This window comes from Bos mutus, unplaced genomic scaffold, assembly GCF_027580195.1.
Source record: "Bos mutus isolate GX-2022 unplaced genomic scaffold, NWIPB_WYAK_1.1 CTG343, whole genome shotgun sequence".
Taxonomy (NCBI): domain Eukaryota; kingdom Metazoa; phylum Chordata; class Mammalia; order Artiodactyla; family Bovidae; genus Bos; species Bos mutus.
The window spans coordinates 12710-31364 of NW_027219831.1; the positions used below are offsets into that span (position 1 = coordinate 12710).

The 18655-nt window shown below is 37.3% G+C and overlaps 1 protein-coding gene across 1 annotated transcript in view; it reads right to left on the bottom strand.

Annotated features, from left to right (window-relative positions):
* LOC138986979 (ATP-binding cassette sub-family C member 4-like) overlaps positions 1 to 18655 on the bottom strand; it is a gene marked incomplete at its 5' end in the record, with an annotated part of 69582 nt that overhangs the window by 8629 nt on the left and 42298 nt on the right. The window contains one exon of the mRNA XM_070366951.1: positions 7374 to 7463. Within this exon, the coding sequence (XP_070223052.1) occupies positions 7374 to 7463 (90 nt within the window). The remainder of the gene's footprint in view (positions 1 to 7373; positions 7464 to 18655) is intronic.

Sequence of the window (18655 nt, forward strand, 5' to 3'; positions counted from 1 at the left end):
AGTCGGTACACTAAAGACAAATTTCAAAAAATTTTACAGTAAGTCTTTTTCTCTGAAGATATAACCTTACCAGCACATTTGATGAAGTTTAAAATACACAAATCCAAACAATGGCAAACTGCACCTTATATATAAGTAATCCTGGAACCTGCTCTGGTGATGGTTCTTTCCCAAGTTTAATTCTACAAATAGTGGGCCAATCAAGTGCATTTTCCTCAGTGTCATAAATGTCTTGCAGTGAAAGAAAACTCATGAAAATAAGATACAACATCTTATTTCCCCCAGAATATGGATACAGGTGATATTTATATAATCTATCTTCACAAAATTATACTCATAAGATTAGAAAAAACAAAATTTTAACTGCTAAAGATAATCAGAAAGTACATTTGGTGGTAGGGGTCAGTTCAATAAATATTTGTTTTAGAAAAATATTATAGAGAAAGAACCAAACAGGCTATACTTGAAGCTGAAGAAAAAAGAAGAAATACACTTCAAATTAAGAAACAAATTGATAAGTGATGGCTGATAAGTTATCTGACACATTATAATGTCATATAACATATATGTCACATATAACATGCATGTCATAAGCATATAACATGCCAAGGGTGACTGAGAAGTTTTCATCTTTTCATTTTGCAGGTATCCTAAATGATGGAGCACATCTATAAATGTGAATCTGAATTGTGCTCCTGATGGAGTCTAATCCCATGAAAGGGGAATTCTGAGTTAGGATTAAATATGTCATTATTATGTAGCATTAACATGAAAAGTACACAAATTTAAGGGGTAAGATTCGGATTGTGGTGCAAGTGGTTGGACTTGCTTAAGACTGACATTCTGACTCATACTTGCCTCTGACTTGGATGACATCTCATCACTACTTTGATTTTATACTTTTCTTTGAGTTTGTCCATATCTGCTTCATAAGGAAAAAGGGTTGTGAGGGGAAATGTTTTTCAGAAAATTCTGTTTTCTGAGACTCTGGAATGGTTATTAGAATATATGAATATAAAGGTCTTCTATATTGTAATGATAAAATCAAGTTATACTTAAGTATTAAAACGGGGAAAAAAAGGACAGCAGAAGCAGAGACAATAATAACTAGAAGTTACAACTACAGAATCTGAAAACATACTAGATAATAATATAATATTACTATGACATTTATTGATTGAGATAACTGTGTTAGGACATATAAGAGAACATCCTTGTTCTTACAAGGTATACATTTATATATTTAAAGGTGAAATCCAACTTTTAATAAACATTTCTCCAACTTACAAACAATTCGGCAAAATGTAGATTATAGAAGAGATGGAGAAAACATGGGGAGACACTAACAGCTGATGAATCAGGTGAAGGTGTGTATATGTATTCATCATACTATTCCTTCCATGTTCTTGTGATTTGAAAATTTAAAAACAAAAAATTGGAGGCTTGGAACTTCCCTGGGGGTCCAGTGGTTAAGAATCCACCTGCCAATGCATAGGACATGGGTTTCATCCCTGGTCCAGGAAGATCCCACATGGCAAGGAGCAAGGAACCCATGTGCCACAACTACTGAGCCCACACCCTAGAGCCCACACCCTAGAGCCCACAGGCTGCAACTCCTGAGCCTGCAGGCCACAGTACTGAAGCCTGTGTGCTCCAGAGTCCAGGTGCCACAATAGGAGAAGCCATGTCAGTGAGAAGCCATGCACTGTAATGAAGAGTAGTCCCTGTTTGCCACAGCTAAAGAAAGCCTGCAAACAGCAATGAGGAACCAGCACAGGAAAAAAAAAAAAAAGGAGGCTTGAAGCCAGAGATCTTGGGCATAAGTCCTGCCTGGCTCTGCCAACTGGGCAAGTTACTAAACTTACTCGACTAAACTCTAAGACTATAATATCATAATTACAGAGATGGGTATCTCCTAACATTGATAGAGTATAAAATGAATCAGTACATGTAGAATTTACAACAGATCAATACATATTGCCCAATATTAATAATGCTGTCAGCTTCTTCATGTTCTGCTCCATTTTCCTCCTTTGCATGTATCAGCACTGAGAACTTGTTACATATGCACTGGCTTGTTTTCCATCTTCTCCAAGACAATTTAAGGTACAAAGGGGCAGAGACTTTGTCTTTTGATGATTGTAATAGCCCCAGAATCTGCAACAAGCTCTCAGGAAATATTTGTTGGCTGTATGAATGAAGACATAAGTGGATCTCATCGTGTAGCATATCTGTTCCTATAAATTAGAAAATAAGTCCACATAGATAAATAATTTACATATAACACTGCTGCTGCTGCTGCTACTGCTAAGTTTCTTCAGTTGTGTCCGACTCTGTGCGACCCCATGGACTGCAGCCCACCAGGCTTCTCCGTCCATGGGATTCTCCGGGCAAGAACACTGGAGTAGGTTGCCATTTCCTTCTCCAATGCATGAAAGTGGAAAGTGAAAGTGAAGTCACTCAGTTGTGTCTGACTCTTAGCGACCCCATGGACTGCAGCCTACCAGGCTCCTCCATCCATGGGATTTTCCAGGCAACAGTACTGGAGTGGGTTGCCATTGTCTTCTCACATATAACACTACTTTCTCATTAAGTGTAAATGTAAAAGGAATATATTCTTATAACAATTAACTGGCTGCAAGATATCACATCATACTTTGAACAGTGGAAAGCACTGAAAAGGTTATGATTTAAGGAAAATGGAGTCAATAATACTATTCAAAACCAGACATCTCAGTAAAGAATGCTTCAGACTGTTTTTGAGTTTTGAAAAATAATACAATGAAATTGAAGGTACCCTATTTCTTTCACCATAAACATTTTCAATGTAACCTACTACATGTACTGAATCTACCAACCAGGCAACAACACCCCTCACAGGAGGTCAACACAGATGTCAGATGGTTTCCATGTTTTGTGGAACCTTCTTACTTTTCAAAAAGAAAGGCTGGCGTGGGCTGGAAGGAGATGCTGAAATGCAATCAACAGATGGGGAAGAACTTTTACTAGAGCAGGACTGGCAGTAAAAAAAAGTAAAGGGAGAGCCTGCTCACCTAACACAAGGCCCAGGAAATGGACATGTGACCTGTCTCCACCACAAGGTCTGAACCACGTGGTTCCTGATGCACAGGATGCTGATGCCCAGATATTCGTGTCTTGGTTTCCTGTATGATAAGACACACTTCTGTCCAAACAGAGACACTATCAATATTGAACATTTGACTGCCTGATTTCTTCCCCAGTTTTGACAGGACAGACGATATGCTTAATTTCACATCCCAGAATCTAAGGTGTTTTTTTTTTTTTTTTTTTAACAGAAGCAACACATTGGTGATTCATTTCAAGAGTTTTATCTACTGTGCTCTTTTAACCTTTGAGTGATAAAGTGCTTCATCTTCAGGTACATTCATATTATATTTGTTCTGCTTCTGCTCTTTAGTGCAATCAACACTAATTTCCTCTCTAACAAGGAAGGAGGAGGAAACAGAACTAGAGGACTTTAAAAGAGGAAAACATAGTGGCTCCCTCCTACTCACTTTCAGGCCACCTCTGTGAGTTTGGGTTCACATGTCCAGTTTGGCACAATTTACAAACTAAAAACTGTTTTTTTTTTTTCCAGTTTCACTTTTATTAATTTACAAACTAAAAATAAAAACTTTTTTTGTTTACAAACAATTCACATAATTGTATTAGTTTTGCCAAATAAAAATGATCTTATTGATTTAGTGATCACCTCTTAGAGTGACAGGCTTTCCAGGTGGTGCAGTGGTTATGAATCTTCCTGTCAAATGCAGGAGATGCAAGAGATGCAGGTTCGATTCCTGGTTTGGGACTTTCCCTGGAGGAGGAAACAGCAACCCACTCCAGTATTTCTTGCCTGAAAAACTCCATGGACAGACGAGTCTGGCTGGCTATAGCTCCACAGAGGGTCGCAAAGAGTCAGACACAACTGAGCATGCACACGCACACACTTAGAGTGATAAATCACCCCATTATTCTATTTCTTTAGGAATTTTTCTTTATCACATCTGTATGTTTTTCAATGAAAGATTTGGTAGGCTTTCTTTAAAACAGTCATAAAGAAGCAGTTCCTAGAAAAATACAATGATGGAATGATTTCTCTAAGTGATATTACCAAAGTTAACAGGGTCAATTCCACAAGCAATACATGGAAACCACATACTTCACTTTTGAAATAAACTCACATCTATTTCTTTTTATAGAAAGCTCCAAATGTAGTTTAAATAAAGGTAGATCTTAGTATTATCTACCTTTTCTACCACTTCATCATTTTTAGAATTTAGATAAAAGTTGCCTCTCTGTCCATGGAACAATGTGTTCTAAAATTCTAGAGTAATTTTTCTATCTGAGAGTCTGTGAAAAAAAATATATCAGCTGGGAAACAAATAGAAAAATAATTTACCAGTACTTCCAGTTTTTTTAAGATGTCATAATTTCATTATTAAATCTATTCTATGAATTCAAGATCAGCAGATCAACCTATCTTTTATTACATTTGACAGTTAACTGCTCTCCCTCTTCTCTTCTAGAATTTCACTATAGACTCGCAAACTTAAATGAAATCAGAGGTGCACTTCTTTTTGGGCAGGAGAAGGTAAAGCAATTGACCCAATTTAGGAAAACAAAATCCCCATGTTGCTGGAAAGCCAGGTGGGTATGTAAAGACTCAGTGCTGACATCTTTCAGAAACCAGAATGACTGGCTGGAAATTGTAAGACCTCCAAATTTGCCTGCTCACAGTCAAGGCTCATCTACACATTATAGACTTCAGAGTTTCCTGAAACGGTAACACTAAATGACAAACACATCAATTCAAAACAACATGAACAATCACTCAGATTTGTGTAACAAAAAAAATATTTAAAGAACTATGACACACTTCTCTGAACTTTTGTTTCCTCTAAGTTTTATAGTGTCTGGTCTTATATTTAGGTCTTTAATCCATTTTGAGTTTATGTTTTTGTATATGGTATTAGGGAGTGTCCTAATTTCACTCTTTACATGTAGCCGTCCACTTTTCCCAGCACCACTCACTGAAGAGATGTCTTTTCTCCGTTCTATATTCTGCCTCCTTTGTTATAGTTTACGTGACCACAGGTATGTGAGTTTATCTCTGGGCTTTCTATATTGTTCCATTGATCTGTATTTCTAATTTATGTGCCAAATACCATACCATCTTGATTACTGTAGCTCTGCATTGAGTTTGTAAAAAAAATTCATTTGGGTTTTTCTGTAACATCTTATGTAATGAACTTTTTGGCCAACTCAGTAATGTAACCTGCAATCAAAGAACCTAATTTCCCCAGCTTCATTCTCTTCTTTCTTAAGATTGGTTTGGCTATTTGGGATCTTTTGTGTTTCCATACAATTTGTAAAATTTTAAGCCCTAATTCTATGAAAAATACCATTGGTAATTTGACAGGGATTGTATTGAATCCGTAGACTCTTGGGTAGTATAGTCATTTTCACAAGATTGATTCTTCAAATCTAACAACATGATATATCCTTCCATCTATTTGTGTTGTCTTTGGTTTCCTTTGTTAGTATCTTACAGTTTTCTGAGTACTGGTCTTTTGCCTCTTCGATAGGTTTATTCTTAGGTACTTAATTCTTTTTGTTGCAATGGTAATGGGATCATTTCCTAATTTCTCTTTCTGATCTTTCATTGTTAGTGTATAGGAATTAATACATTGTTAGTTTTTAAATTTTATTTTATTTAGTGTACAATATTGTATTGGTTTTTTAAAAGCAAAAGACTGAGCTATGTTTTATATGAGAAATTCAAAGACTGTCTATGATTTAGAAGTCTAGAGTTTCTTCCATCAGTAGAATCAATTTGTAAAATGAGTGAAAATACACAAAATAATTTGTATTAGATATTCAAACCAACAGCAAGTTAATAGTCAAAAATGTATACATCATGCAAGGGTGAGGGAATTTTCTAAAGTGGGGTAAAGGGAAACATGACACAAATGACAGTTTTTCTTCAGAAATGAACCTCTCTATATAAAAAGCTCAGTTTCATCGTTCTCCAGGATTCAAATGTATTCTTTTTCATGCTGAAGCATTAAAACGACATGCTGCTTTTAAAAGCAAAAAAGACTCAGTAGGTGTCCAACTGTGTGCGATTTAGAAGTCTAGAGCAGCCCACCAGGAATCAATTTGGGATTCTCCAGGCAAGAACACTGGAGTGGATTTCAAACCATTTCCTTCTCCAATGCAAAAAAAGTGGAAAGGGAAAGGGAAGTCACTCAGTCGTGTCCAAATGACTGCGACCAGAAATGGACTGCAGCCTACCAGGCTCCTCCATCCACAGGGTTTTCTAGGCAAAATGTACTGGAGGGGTGCCATTAATCACCAATAAATAACCATTCTCACATTCCAGGGCTTCCCTGGTGGCTCAGACAGTAAAGAATCTGCCTGCAATGTGGGAGACTCAGGTTCGATCCCTGGGTTGGGGAGATCCCCTGGAGGATGGAATGGCTACTCACTCCAGTATTCTTGCCTGGAGAATTCCATGGACAGAGCAGCCTGGCAGATTACAGTCTGTGGGATCGCAAAAGTCAGACATGACTGCGCAAATCTCTGGCTTCTGTCTTCTTCTCACCTTCCAACTCTATAACATACTTTTATAAACACTTAACTATGAAACTTCCTCATTTTATTGGTCTGATCTCATTAACATCTTTCAGTTAATAATGAAAAATGACTCATCTCCACTTAATAGATATTTGCTAGGACCAGAGGAATAAAATGAACACTGGAGAGTAATTAGGTCAATTATATCACTAGATCACAAGTAGAACTTGATCCCATAGCTTTAACATCTAATTTAGAGCTCTGCTAAGGACAAGATAATGTGCTCTCCTTCAGGGTTTAAGGAAAAAGCTAAGATGGAAACACTGTATTATATTGTTGGTTTTCATCATCATCAATTAACAAACATTTTAAGTGCACACATGTCATCAATGTTCTTCTAGGAGGTAAACAAAGTCAGTTAAACTATTAAGCTTCTGTTAATTACCTGCAATGCTCTAAATGTACACTTTTACACATGCTCATCAATGTTCTTCCAACTCTGTGTGATCCCATAGATAAACAAAGTCCTGGGATTCTCCAGGCAAGAAACTAGTGGGTTGCCAAGCTTCTCCAATGCATAAAAGTGGAAAGTGAAAGTGAAGTTGCTCAGTCGTGTCTGACTCTTAGCGACCCCATGGACTGCAGCCTACCAGGCTCCTCCATCCATGGGATTTTCCGGGCAACAGTACTAGAGTGGGGTGCCATTGTCTTCTCCCTTACACACATGGATACTGATGCTAACAAGTTAATTATATTTAATATTAATAAATTACCTCTTCTAAGGCATCCCACAGTTCCTCATCTGTATGTTCGTTAAAAGGATCCAGGTTGTTCCTCATTGTTCCAGTGAATAAAACAGGTTCCTAAATACCCCAAAATACTAAATGTTATTACCTTAACCTCTTTTCATTATATCCCAATACCTAGAGAACAGAAGTAAAATATAAAATATCAAAATTCACTGTAATTATTAATAATAATGTTGGAAATATATGTTTAGAAAATATTATAAAATAATTTCCCATGTACAAAGTGTGCTACAAAATATCCTCCAGGCTACTGAATATTAACAGAAGAAGAAAGTGTAGGAGAAGTTTTTTATCTTAAGAAAAAACCTGAAGAGAAAGGAATATTTGATTTTTTTTTTTTAATGCCTTCCTGGGAATATTGGCTTAAGCACACACATGCAAACTGAGGATACAATTATTTGAGAAATTTTATATCAAGATCTACATAAATTAGTTGCCAATCCTAGTGTGACTGGGAAATATCAATAGCATGATTAGTTGAAGTCTGTGCCTCAAAGGAAAACCATTATATATTTACACACTGGTACTGAAGAACAAACTAGGCCTTTTTCTCCACTGGTCAAACAGTCTTCTAAAATATGGAATCTCTCCATTTATGTGAAAGGAACATCCTCACATGTGCAAAGAGAAGTCAGCTCCTGGGGTCTGCAGCACCTTTGTCCATGGAGAGATCTCCTCAGATTCTGCATCAATATGATCCCCATGTTCTCTCACCTGTGTGTCAGGAAGACCTGCCTCACAGAACCTCGTTATTAACTCCAAGATCAGGATGACCTGAAACCCATTATGACCTGGGTCATAATAAAATTATTTAAATAACTTTTCCTATTCTACTTTTGGAAGAGCCACAAGTAAATTATCCTAGAAATATGTGTCCTTCAAGATTCAAGAAAGAATCCTATACATAAGCTCATGTAGATCATTTACATTTTCTTCCGGAAGGCTCTAGTAAGCCAGGCCACAAGAATGTGGGCAGCAGAGAAGAGCCCAAGAGGCTCCTTCCAGTGAAGGGGGCAGGACAAGGGGAGGCACACGTGTGGGAACAAAAGGAGACCTGATGCTTCCACAAGCCCTGAACTGCTTGGAATCATCAGCCTCAAAACCCTGCCTGGCCTGGGGGCTAGACTTTCCTCCTCAATTCACAAAAGCCTGAGAAGAAAGACGAAGAAGACAGACATTTCTTTTCCCTAGTCATGAAGAAGAATGACACTGAGACAGCCTCCTGTACCTTCTTTCAAATTTGTCTCTGTTTTAAGTCTGGTGAGAGACAAATGAATGCAGAAGACTCAGGGTGTGCCACGAAAAAATGTGTATCACTAAATAAAATTCAAAATTAAAAAGACATTATAAAAGGAACTTTATTTGCAAAAAGTTGTTTAAGTGGCCAATATGCCTCCAAAGCAGTGAAATCACTGGTCATACATTTCAAAATGATTACTGAACTGAAAAATCCAGAGACCCAAATTTAAGGTCTCCCTGAAAACTCTTGAATTTAGGATCAAAGAATAAACAACCATCTGTGCAATGGTAAGAGTTCCTTGTTAGGGGAATAACCATCATTCTACCTCAGATTTTAACAAAACTCTTTTACTCTTTTTAATTATCAACCCTAAGATTCCAACATGCAGGCAATTTCTCATCCTTCAGCTGTTTCCATGAGGTTAAAACAGATGACACGGCCAGGCAAGGGGAGGCTGCTCCCATATTCCTCTTTTCTCCATCTTCACTTCATTTTCCAGATCCTTTCAGATAAGCAGCTACTCTCTGAACATAATCTCAGTCAGTGTTCTTTCTGAGAAACATACTTAACTACTTCAGATCCTCAGCACAAAGGATAAACATACATCAGCTACCTGTCCTGTTCAAGGAAATTACTTAGGAAGAGCTTTCATTTTTGCTTATTCCTGAAATTTTGAACACAAATTGAGGAGTACCTTCTTAAAAACACAGTATTCATCTTTGAAAGTTTCCCCCTAAGACGGATGGTCTATGTCTCCACTCCCCTGTCTCTGCTCCTACCCAAGTCCTTACTGCTATCCCATATCCCCCAATTCTGATCTGTTCTGCGGGGTCAGCAGGGTATTGGGATGAACCTGGGAGAGAGAGAAAGAGGACCCCGGCAGCTCGCTGCTGCTCCAAGGATCACAGGAAGCAGGAAACCAGGGAAGATGATGTGAGTTCATTATCTGAGTGGCTCACCCGAGTGGGACAACTCAAAGAAACAGCACTGGGCTCCCCTTCTGCAGAGTCTGCTCTCAGCTTCCCAGGTTCCCTAAATCAGGGTGTTCAGACACAAACATCACTGCTTCCCTCTCATTTGGGGGGAAGAGAGATTTAAGTTTTTCGCACTTAGACAACTTAACTTCAAGTAACCAAACAAACAGACTTTCTTCACCTCTGAGCCAGAAAGACATTGTAAAGACAAAGGGCTCTTGGTTGGACAGGGTAAGATTTTGAGTATGTTCTCCTGACACATACTAGCCCAAGACACATAAATAAATAAACCCATTTCAAAACTGATGCTGTCCAAATAAGGGATGAGGCAGTAGGATTAGTATCTTCTGGCTTTGCTCCATACTTATTCACTTTTATTATGGTTTGGGCAATCCTTTCAAGTGTGATGGTAGGAAAAATTCAGTAAAATATCTGATGAGAACATCATTCAATTCAACTAATATTTATTGAAAAAATAAATTTGGAGTCAGACAATTTTCAGTTCTGATTTTTCTGCACATTAGTTAGTAGACTAGGGATAAACTATTAACCTTCCCAAGATTTACTGAAAACTGAGGTTGGCCTTGCAGGGCTGCTCTGAGAATCTGGAATAACAGTGAAGCTCCTGGTGTGATACTAACATGGACCAGGAGCCCAGCCCAACATGGGGACACTGAGGGGTGGTGTTTGTAAAACTGCAGGTGAAACCAATGGATCATGAAATCAACTTTGTGCCTCTGACCATCATTTTGTCATTTATATGAACTAGAATAGAACTGGTATCACAGAAAATATCAGAGCACAGAGCAAGAATAATGCTATTTGTGAAACTTTTGTTCCTCCGTGTGCGTATATGCACACGCAGTCACATGAATCATGATACAAATCAGTTGTATATGGACCACACTCAACAACCACTTGAAGTCGCAAGCAGAGTAACTTACTCCCCAGGCTCTGGAGCTGGGAATCTTTTTAAATTTGAATCCGATTAGTATATTTTGGAAATTAATACCTTGTTGGTTGCAACATTTGCAAATATTTTCTTCCATTCCATAGGCTGTCATCGTTTCAGTTTTATTTATGGTTTCCTTTGTGCTGCAAATTCTTTTAAGTTTAACTAGGTCCCCTTTATTTTTGCTTTTGTTTCCATGACTTTAGGGGACAAATCCAAGAACATACTGCTGTGATTTATGTCAAAGAATATTCTGTTTTCCTCTAGGATCTTGTCTTACAACTGTTTAGGTCTTTCATTTATTTTTACTTTATTTTTGTCTATAATATTAGAGAATGTTCTAATTTCATTCTTTTACATATAGTTGTCCAGATTTAAGCAATAAATGGAGAAGGCAATGGCACCCTCTCCAGTACTCTTGCCTGGAAAATCCCATGGGTGGAGGAGCCTGGTGGGCTGCAGTCCAATCCCACTGCTGGGGTCACAAAGAGTCAGACACCCAACTGACTGTTTACTTCACTTTCACTCTTTTCACTTTCATTCCATGCATTGAGAAGGAAATGGCATTTGTTAAAAAGTGGGACTCCAGTGTTCTTGTCTGGAGAACCCCAGGGACATATATTGCTTTGTAGAGCCTAGTGAGCTGCTGTCCATGGGTTTCTGTCAAAGAGTAATTTTTTTACAGCTCCAATTAATGACTGAGGTCAAACCCTCAGATGGCTCTCTTAGATAAGTTTTACCTAGCAGCAGTCCAGATTTCCCAGCACTATCTATTGAAGAGACTGTCTTTTATCCATTACATATTCTTACTATTTTTGTCTTTCATTAATTGACCATAATTGCATGGGTTTATATCTGGGTTTTTTATCCTGTTCCAATAATCCATGTGTCTGGTTTCTGTGACAGTAACATACTTTTTCATTACTGTGTCTCTGTAGTATAGTCTGAAGTCAGAGACTGTGATTCCTCCAGCTGTGTTCTTCTTTCTCAAGATGGTTTTGGCTATTTGAGGTCTTTTCTGTTTCTGAATAATTTTTTAAAAAATTCTTTTTGTTTTAGTCCTGTGAAAAATGCCATTGGTAATTTGATAGGGATTGCACTGAATCTGTAAATTTCCTTGGATAGTATGGTCATTTTTAACAATATTGATTCTTTTGATCTAAGAACACTATATATCTTTCCATCTGTTTGTGTTGTCTTCAATTTCTTTCATCAGCATCTTATACTTTTTGGACTACAGGTCTTTTGCCTTCTTAGGTAGGTTTATTCCTAGTTATTCCTAGCATTGTTTTTCATGATGGCCAATGAGACTGCTTCCTTAATTTCTCCTTCTGATACTTTGTTTTTAGTCTATATAAATGCAAGAAACACCTGTATATACAACAGCTTATACAGCTCAAAATCAAAGACACAAACAACTCAATCAAAAAATGGGCCAAAGACCTTAATAGACATTCCTCCAAAGAAAAATACAGATGGCCAAAAGTCATATGAAAAGATACTCAACATCACTAATTATTAGAGAAATGCAGATCAAAACTACAATGAGGTAGGACTTTACACTAATCTTTAGAATGGCTTTATCATTTAAAAGTCTAATTTCAAATAATAAATAATATCTAAATTGAAGATCTATCTTTTATCCATTAAATACTGTCTTTGATTAATTGATTGCTGGTGTGTTCTTGTGGAGAAGAAAAGGGATGGGGAGCTGGGCTGTCACACTGTTGGTGGGACAAATGTAAACTGGTGCAGCAGCATAATACAGTTTTTAATCGTGTTCCATTAAAACAAGTAATATTTTTTTTGCGGAGGTTCTGTGGTAAAAAGCAGAAAAGAGTTTCAATGTGATAAATTTTTTAAAATTCTTTTTGTTTTAAATGCCATTTAATTTGATAGGATTTATGAATCCAGAAAAGACACCCTTATTCAAATGATACATGCACCCGAATATTCACAGCAGAAGTAGGTTAAGGTTTATTCCTAGTTACTTCTAGCATTGACATGTCCATGGACAGATGAATGGAAAAGAAGATGTTTTTAGTATGAAATACAAGAACATGCACACAACAATGGAATATTATCAAATCAAAGAAAAAAAGAATGTCAAAATAATGCCACTCCAAAGAAAAATATGGAGCAAAAACTAAATATTAGAGAAATGCAGATTGGGACCCAGAGGTTGTCAGACTAAGTGAAATAAGTCTGACAGAGAAAGACAAATATCATATGAGACCATGTGTATATGGAATCTTAAAAAAATTATAGAAATGAACTTATTTACAAACCAGAAAGCAGCCCACCAGACACATCCCACATTCTCCAAGCAAAAAAATAATGGCTACCAAAGAAAAGAATAGTCACTCAGTTGAGTCTGCTCAGACCCCTGGACTGTCAGGCCCTCCATCCATGGGATTGTCCCAACTACTGTTGCCATTGACTCTGGGAAAACAACATGGAGGTTCCTTAAAAAGAGAAAAAGAGCCCATCAGGCTCCCCTGTCCCTGGGATTCTCCAGGCAAGAATTCTGGATGTGAGTGTTTGCAGAATTTCCTTCTCAATGAATGGATCAAGAAGATGAAATGAAAACACACACAAATAAGTAAAAAGAAAGCAAACAAAGAAAAGAGATACAGAGAAAGGATAAATTAGAAATCTGGTAATAATAGATAAACACTACTAGAAATACAAAAGAAAGAAAAAAGGATCTATTCATAGAACAAGAAACTACATGTAATATCTTGCCATAACCAAAATGATAAAAGGATCTAAAATATATATATATATACATGTATATAAACACATATATAATGTATATATAAATATACATATATTTATATAAACTTTTATATATATAAATATATATAACTGAACCTCTTTGCTATACAATTGAAACACTGTGAATCAACTATGCTTCAATTTAAAAAAATAAACAGACATATAGAAATTAAGTCCTGATTCTGTCCCTTACTTGATAAGTGGGATAAGCTCCCCATGCCTCATTTTTAAGTCTGTTAGGTAAGGATAACAAAAGAATTGTGAGGATTAAGCAGGAATGGTAGGATAAGTGGCTAAGACATGTTAGTTATTCCACAAATGTTAGGAGTTATCAATACTCATGTAACTTGCCAGGGATTGTAACCAGCTCTAGAATGACAGACATGAGAAATATAGGCTCTGTCCTCAAGGAAAGGAAAGAGTGTGGGGCAGGCTGAGAAGGCCAGAGGTCTTGGTGTACAAGTCAGTCAGTAAGTACCAGTGTGTACAAGGTGACAGTCAGGAAAGAAGCTGGTGGGAGGGGAACCAGAAATCAAAGTACAAAAAATGCTAGTCTGTTTTCTTGGTCTTGGCAGAAAAACATCAGATACATTTCTCTGTTATACTTTTCCCCAAAATTCCTATTGCATTTTTAATTTTTGTTTTTGTTTCTTTGCTTTACTATTTATATTTATAAAAACAACTTAGTTTATATTGTAACAATAAATATAAAGAAAATCACCAAGGATATGAAAGTAGAAACTAAAGAGTAAAGTCACTCCAGAAGGTGTTACTCTTTTTACTTAAGCAGAAATAATACCCAAAGGTCTGTGCCCTGATCCTTAAGAATAATAATAGTTCTTATTGACTGAATCTTCCTAAGAACCAGACATGGGCACAAACATTTCCTCACCCAGTTACATCTTCACAGAAAATCTGTGACAATGATTACCAGACCCAGTGTAAGGACAAGGGCCTGAAGTTTGGAAGTGAGTGACATCCTCAAGGCCCCACAGTCGTATGAGGCAGAGCAGGACATAAAACTATGGGTCACGTTGACACTTAGTCTACACTCTTAAACATTCTACACCTGTCTGCCTCCTGAATTGTTTCCTGGGACCCTTTACACATTGTACTTTCTATATATATTCTCTCTATTTGATCAACCAACATTGCAATCTTGGAGACAAAGGCATATAAAGTAGAATCTACATGGGTACAAACATTAGTACTATTTTGTAAGCATGCTGTCTGGAGTGTGCACATAGATCATACTCAAAGGAAGGATGGAAACCAACAGGACAGAAGGTTTGTTTAGTCTTTGCTCAGATGTGCTTCCAAACATTATTGGCAGAGCCAAGAATAATCTAATGTTATTTATTTATAGAATTATTTTATGTACACAAGCATACAACATTTTCCTATTGAGAAGCATTAAAACTAATGTAGGGCATGTTTCTAAAGCCTTGCCTATAAGGACTTTACAGACATGCCCTTTATTTCTGTTAACTAATCTCATTTGGCCCTTTCAGAGATGAGTACCATCAAAACAAAAACTTGGGAATCTAAACTCATTTATTTTCTACTGTAACCACAAGTCATAAATCTAACAGCCAGAGGAAATTTTTAAATATGGGGACTGAATGTGCTAAAAATTTCTTCCCATTTTTCCTGAATGGGAAACCTTTGAATAAAAATTGTTTTAATTGTAGCAAAATACACATAAAATTTACTAGCTTAACAACATTTAGGTGCACAGTTCAGTCATATTAAATACATTCACATTGTTGTACAGCCATCACCACCTTCCAGCCACAAATCTCCTTTCATCTGGCAGAATTTAAAATCTGTACCCATTAAACAACAGCTCCACCTTCCCAGCAGCTCCTGGCATCCACCATTCTACGTCCTGTATCCATGAACTTAGTACTCTAGGTACATCCTTTTAGTAGAATCATACAGTATTTGTCCTATGTGACTGGTTTATTCCACTTAGTTTAATTTCCTCAAAGGTTCATCTGTGTTGTAGCATATGTCAGAATTTTCTTCTTTTTTAAGGTCAAATAATATTTCACTCTATGTATAAGAGAGCTGGACTGTAAAGAAAGCTGAGGGCTGAATAATTGATGTTTTTGAACTGTGGTGTTGGAGAAAATTCTTGAGAGTCCTTTGGTCTGCAAGGAGATCCAACCAATCCATCCTAAAGGAAATCAATCGTGAATATTTACTGGAAGGACTGGTGTTGAAGGTGAAACTCCAATACTTTGGCCACCTGATGTAAAGAGCTGACTTTTCAGACCTTGATGCTGGGAAAGATTGAATGCAGGTGGAGAAGGGGACAACAGAGGATGAGATGGTTGGATGGCATCACCAACTCAATGGACATGAGTTTGAGTAAACTCTGAGAGTTAGTGACGGGCAGGGAGGCCTGGCCTGGCGTGCTGCAGTCCATGGGGTCGCAAAGAATCCGACACGACTGAGCCGACTGAACTGAACTAATATGTATATGCACCACACTTCATTGATTCATCTGTCAATGGATGCTTGGGTGCCTCTACCTTTTTGTTATTGAGAATAGTGCTGTTATAACATGCGTTTAGAGGTATCTCTTCAAGACCTTTCTTTTTTTTTTTTTCCATGTCATCCAGCTGCTTTAATCATTAAAAATAATCATCATTTTGGAATTTCCATTTTACCTATCTCATTACGTCTCCCCTTCCCCAACACCATTTTTATTTTGGCTGGAAGGTTTTATAGCAAATCTTCACGTTTATATCTTTCATATGCAAGTACTTCTGTTTGCATCTCTGACTTATAACGACTTTGATTTTTTTTTTAACTTTACAATATTGTATTGGTTTTGCCATATATCAACATGAATCTGCCACAGGTACACACGTGTTCCCCATCCTGAACCCACCTCCTTCCTCCCTCCCCGTACCATCCCTTTGGGTCGTCCCAGTGCACCAGCCACAAGCATCCAGTATCGTGCATCGAACCTGGACTTAAGACCTTTCTTCCAATTCTTTTGGGTTTATACTCTAAGTAGAATTGCTAGGTCATATTATAATTCTTGGAGAAGGCAATGGCACCCCACTCCAGTACTCTTGCTTGGAAAATTCCATGGACTGAGGAGCCTGGTGGGCTGCAGTCCATGGGGTATCTCACTTTCATTCGATTTCATGCATTGAGAAGGAAATGGCAACCCACTCCAGTGTTCTTGCCTGAGAATCCACAGGGGAGCCTGGTCACAGAGTCAGACATGACTTTTAGCAGCAGCAGCAGGATAATTTATCTTTAACTTTTCTGAGCAAACACAATTTAATTTCCATAGTGGCTGCACCATTTTACATCCCTATTAGCAATAAACAAAGATTCTTTTTTTTCTTTTTTTTTTTTTTTTTTTTTTTTTTTTTGTAATCCAGATAATATTTTAATATAGCCTTTTTAAAAATAACAATTAATGCAAAAATTTCACAATGAATAAAAATATCAACGTTTGAAATAAGCAAGGATCAGTCCCATGCTAAGCCAAATTGAAGCTAAAGAAAAAAATCAATAATGCTGATTTTCTTTTTTTTTTTTTTTAAAATTTTTTATTCCTTTATTTCTCATGTGTTCCCATCCTGAACCCTCCTCCTCCTCCCTCCCCTACCATCCTCTTCCCAGTGCACCAGCCCCAAGCATCCAGCATCATCGTGCATTGAACCTTCTAATCTCATTTCATACATGACATTTCACATGTTTCAATGCCATTCTCCCAAATCTTCCCACCCTCTCCCTCTCCCAGAGTCCATAAGCCTGTTCTATACATCAGTGTTCTTTTTGTCTTTGATACAGGGTTAGTTACATCTTTCTAAATTCCATATAGTTGTATACTGTATTGTGTTTTTCTTTCTGGCTTACTTCACTCTGTATGATAGGCTCCAGAATCCATCTTAGAACTTTCAAATGTATTCTTTTTAATGGCTGAGTAATACTCCATTGTGTATATGTACCACAGCTTTCTTATCCATTCATCTGCTGATGGACATCTAGGTTGCTTCCATGTCCTGGCTATTATAAACAGTGCTGTGATGAACATTGGGGTACACGTGTCTCTTTCCCAAGGATTCTAATTTATCTACATCCTTACCAACACTTGTCATTCTCTTTCTCTCTTTATTTTCTTTGATAGGAGACACGTTAAGGGTTGTGAGGTGGCATTTCACTATAGTCCAAAAAGAATATCTTGGTTTCAAAGTACTTAAAGAGTAATTCCAGGTATTTTAGAGGTCACGGGTAAGTAGCAACAGCTGTACCCAAGCCCATGTGCTCCTTCCCTTTGGGTGCCATGTTCTATATGCTTCCTAATAAACAGGCATTTCAGGGCATATTACACCCACATTCCAGAAAGCACAATTGCTTGGCTCATTTTGTCTCATCTCCTCTCTGTTTTTCTCAACAGGGTATTTTTCTGCCATTTTATATGGGCAGATGATTATCAAGTATATTAAAAAATTCAAATTCTTTTTTTTTTTTTTTTTTAATCAGTAAGTCTGTCAAAGCAGAGGGCAGGATAGAAGATGAGGACACAGGATCTAGGCTGCCCTGGCTATATACCTGGAGGATAGTAATTTCTCAATAAACATTCATGGAAATATGTTGAATGATTTAACCACAAGGAATGACAGGATACTATGCATATAATCCAGTCTCCAAAACATTCCCTGAAAGTTATACTTCTTTAAAACGCAGGAAAAAAGAAAAGAATCAGAATCCAGGAAACGATGGCCAATTCAATGCTCCACCATCACAGCAGTCACACCTGGGTCTATGTGACGCACTTCACACTTAGTGACCTATTTTGTCCTCATAACAGGTCAAGGGGTTGGTACTGTTGTTACCTTGTAAGACAGAAAACTGAGGTACATAGAGACAGAATTCTGAGTCTCCTGCTCTACCTCACTATTCTGTACTGCCTCTCTGGTGAAAATTATCACTAATGGATGAACTGTCAAAGTCTCTCAAAAACATCTATATTCCCTGTAATTCTCAAAGTTCTACCGTTTCACAGAAAGTCCTCCAAGGAGATAATCACCTTTGAAAAGATGTCCTCATTTCCCACAGCAAAATTCCATCTATAAGACACTTAAAAGTCATGTTTCCCTATAGGAACCTCTCTAGTGCTAAACAAATCATTTATCCTTTTGTTCTCAGAATTATGTGGTTATCAGTGGATAAAACTGGGCAACCAAGGAAGACTGAGTCCAGAAATCTATCTCAGTAAGTTATTAAATCACATGCACACAAAACTAATGAATGAACAATGAAACAAAACGTG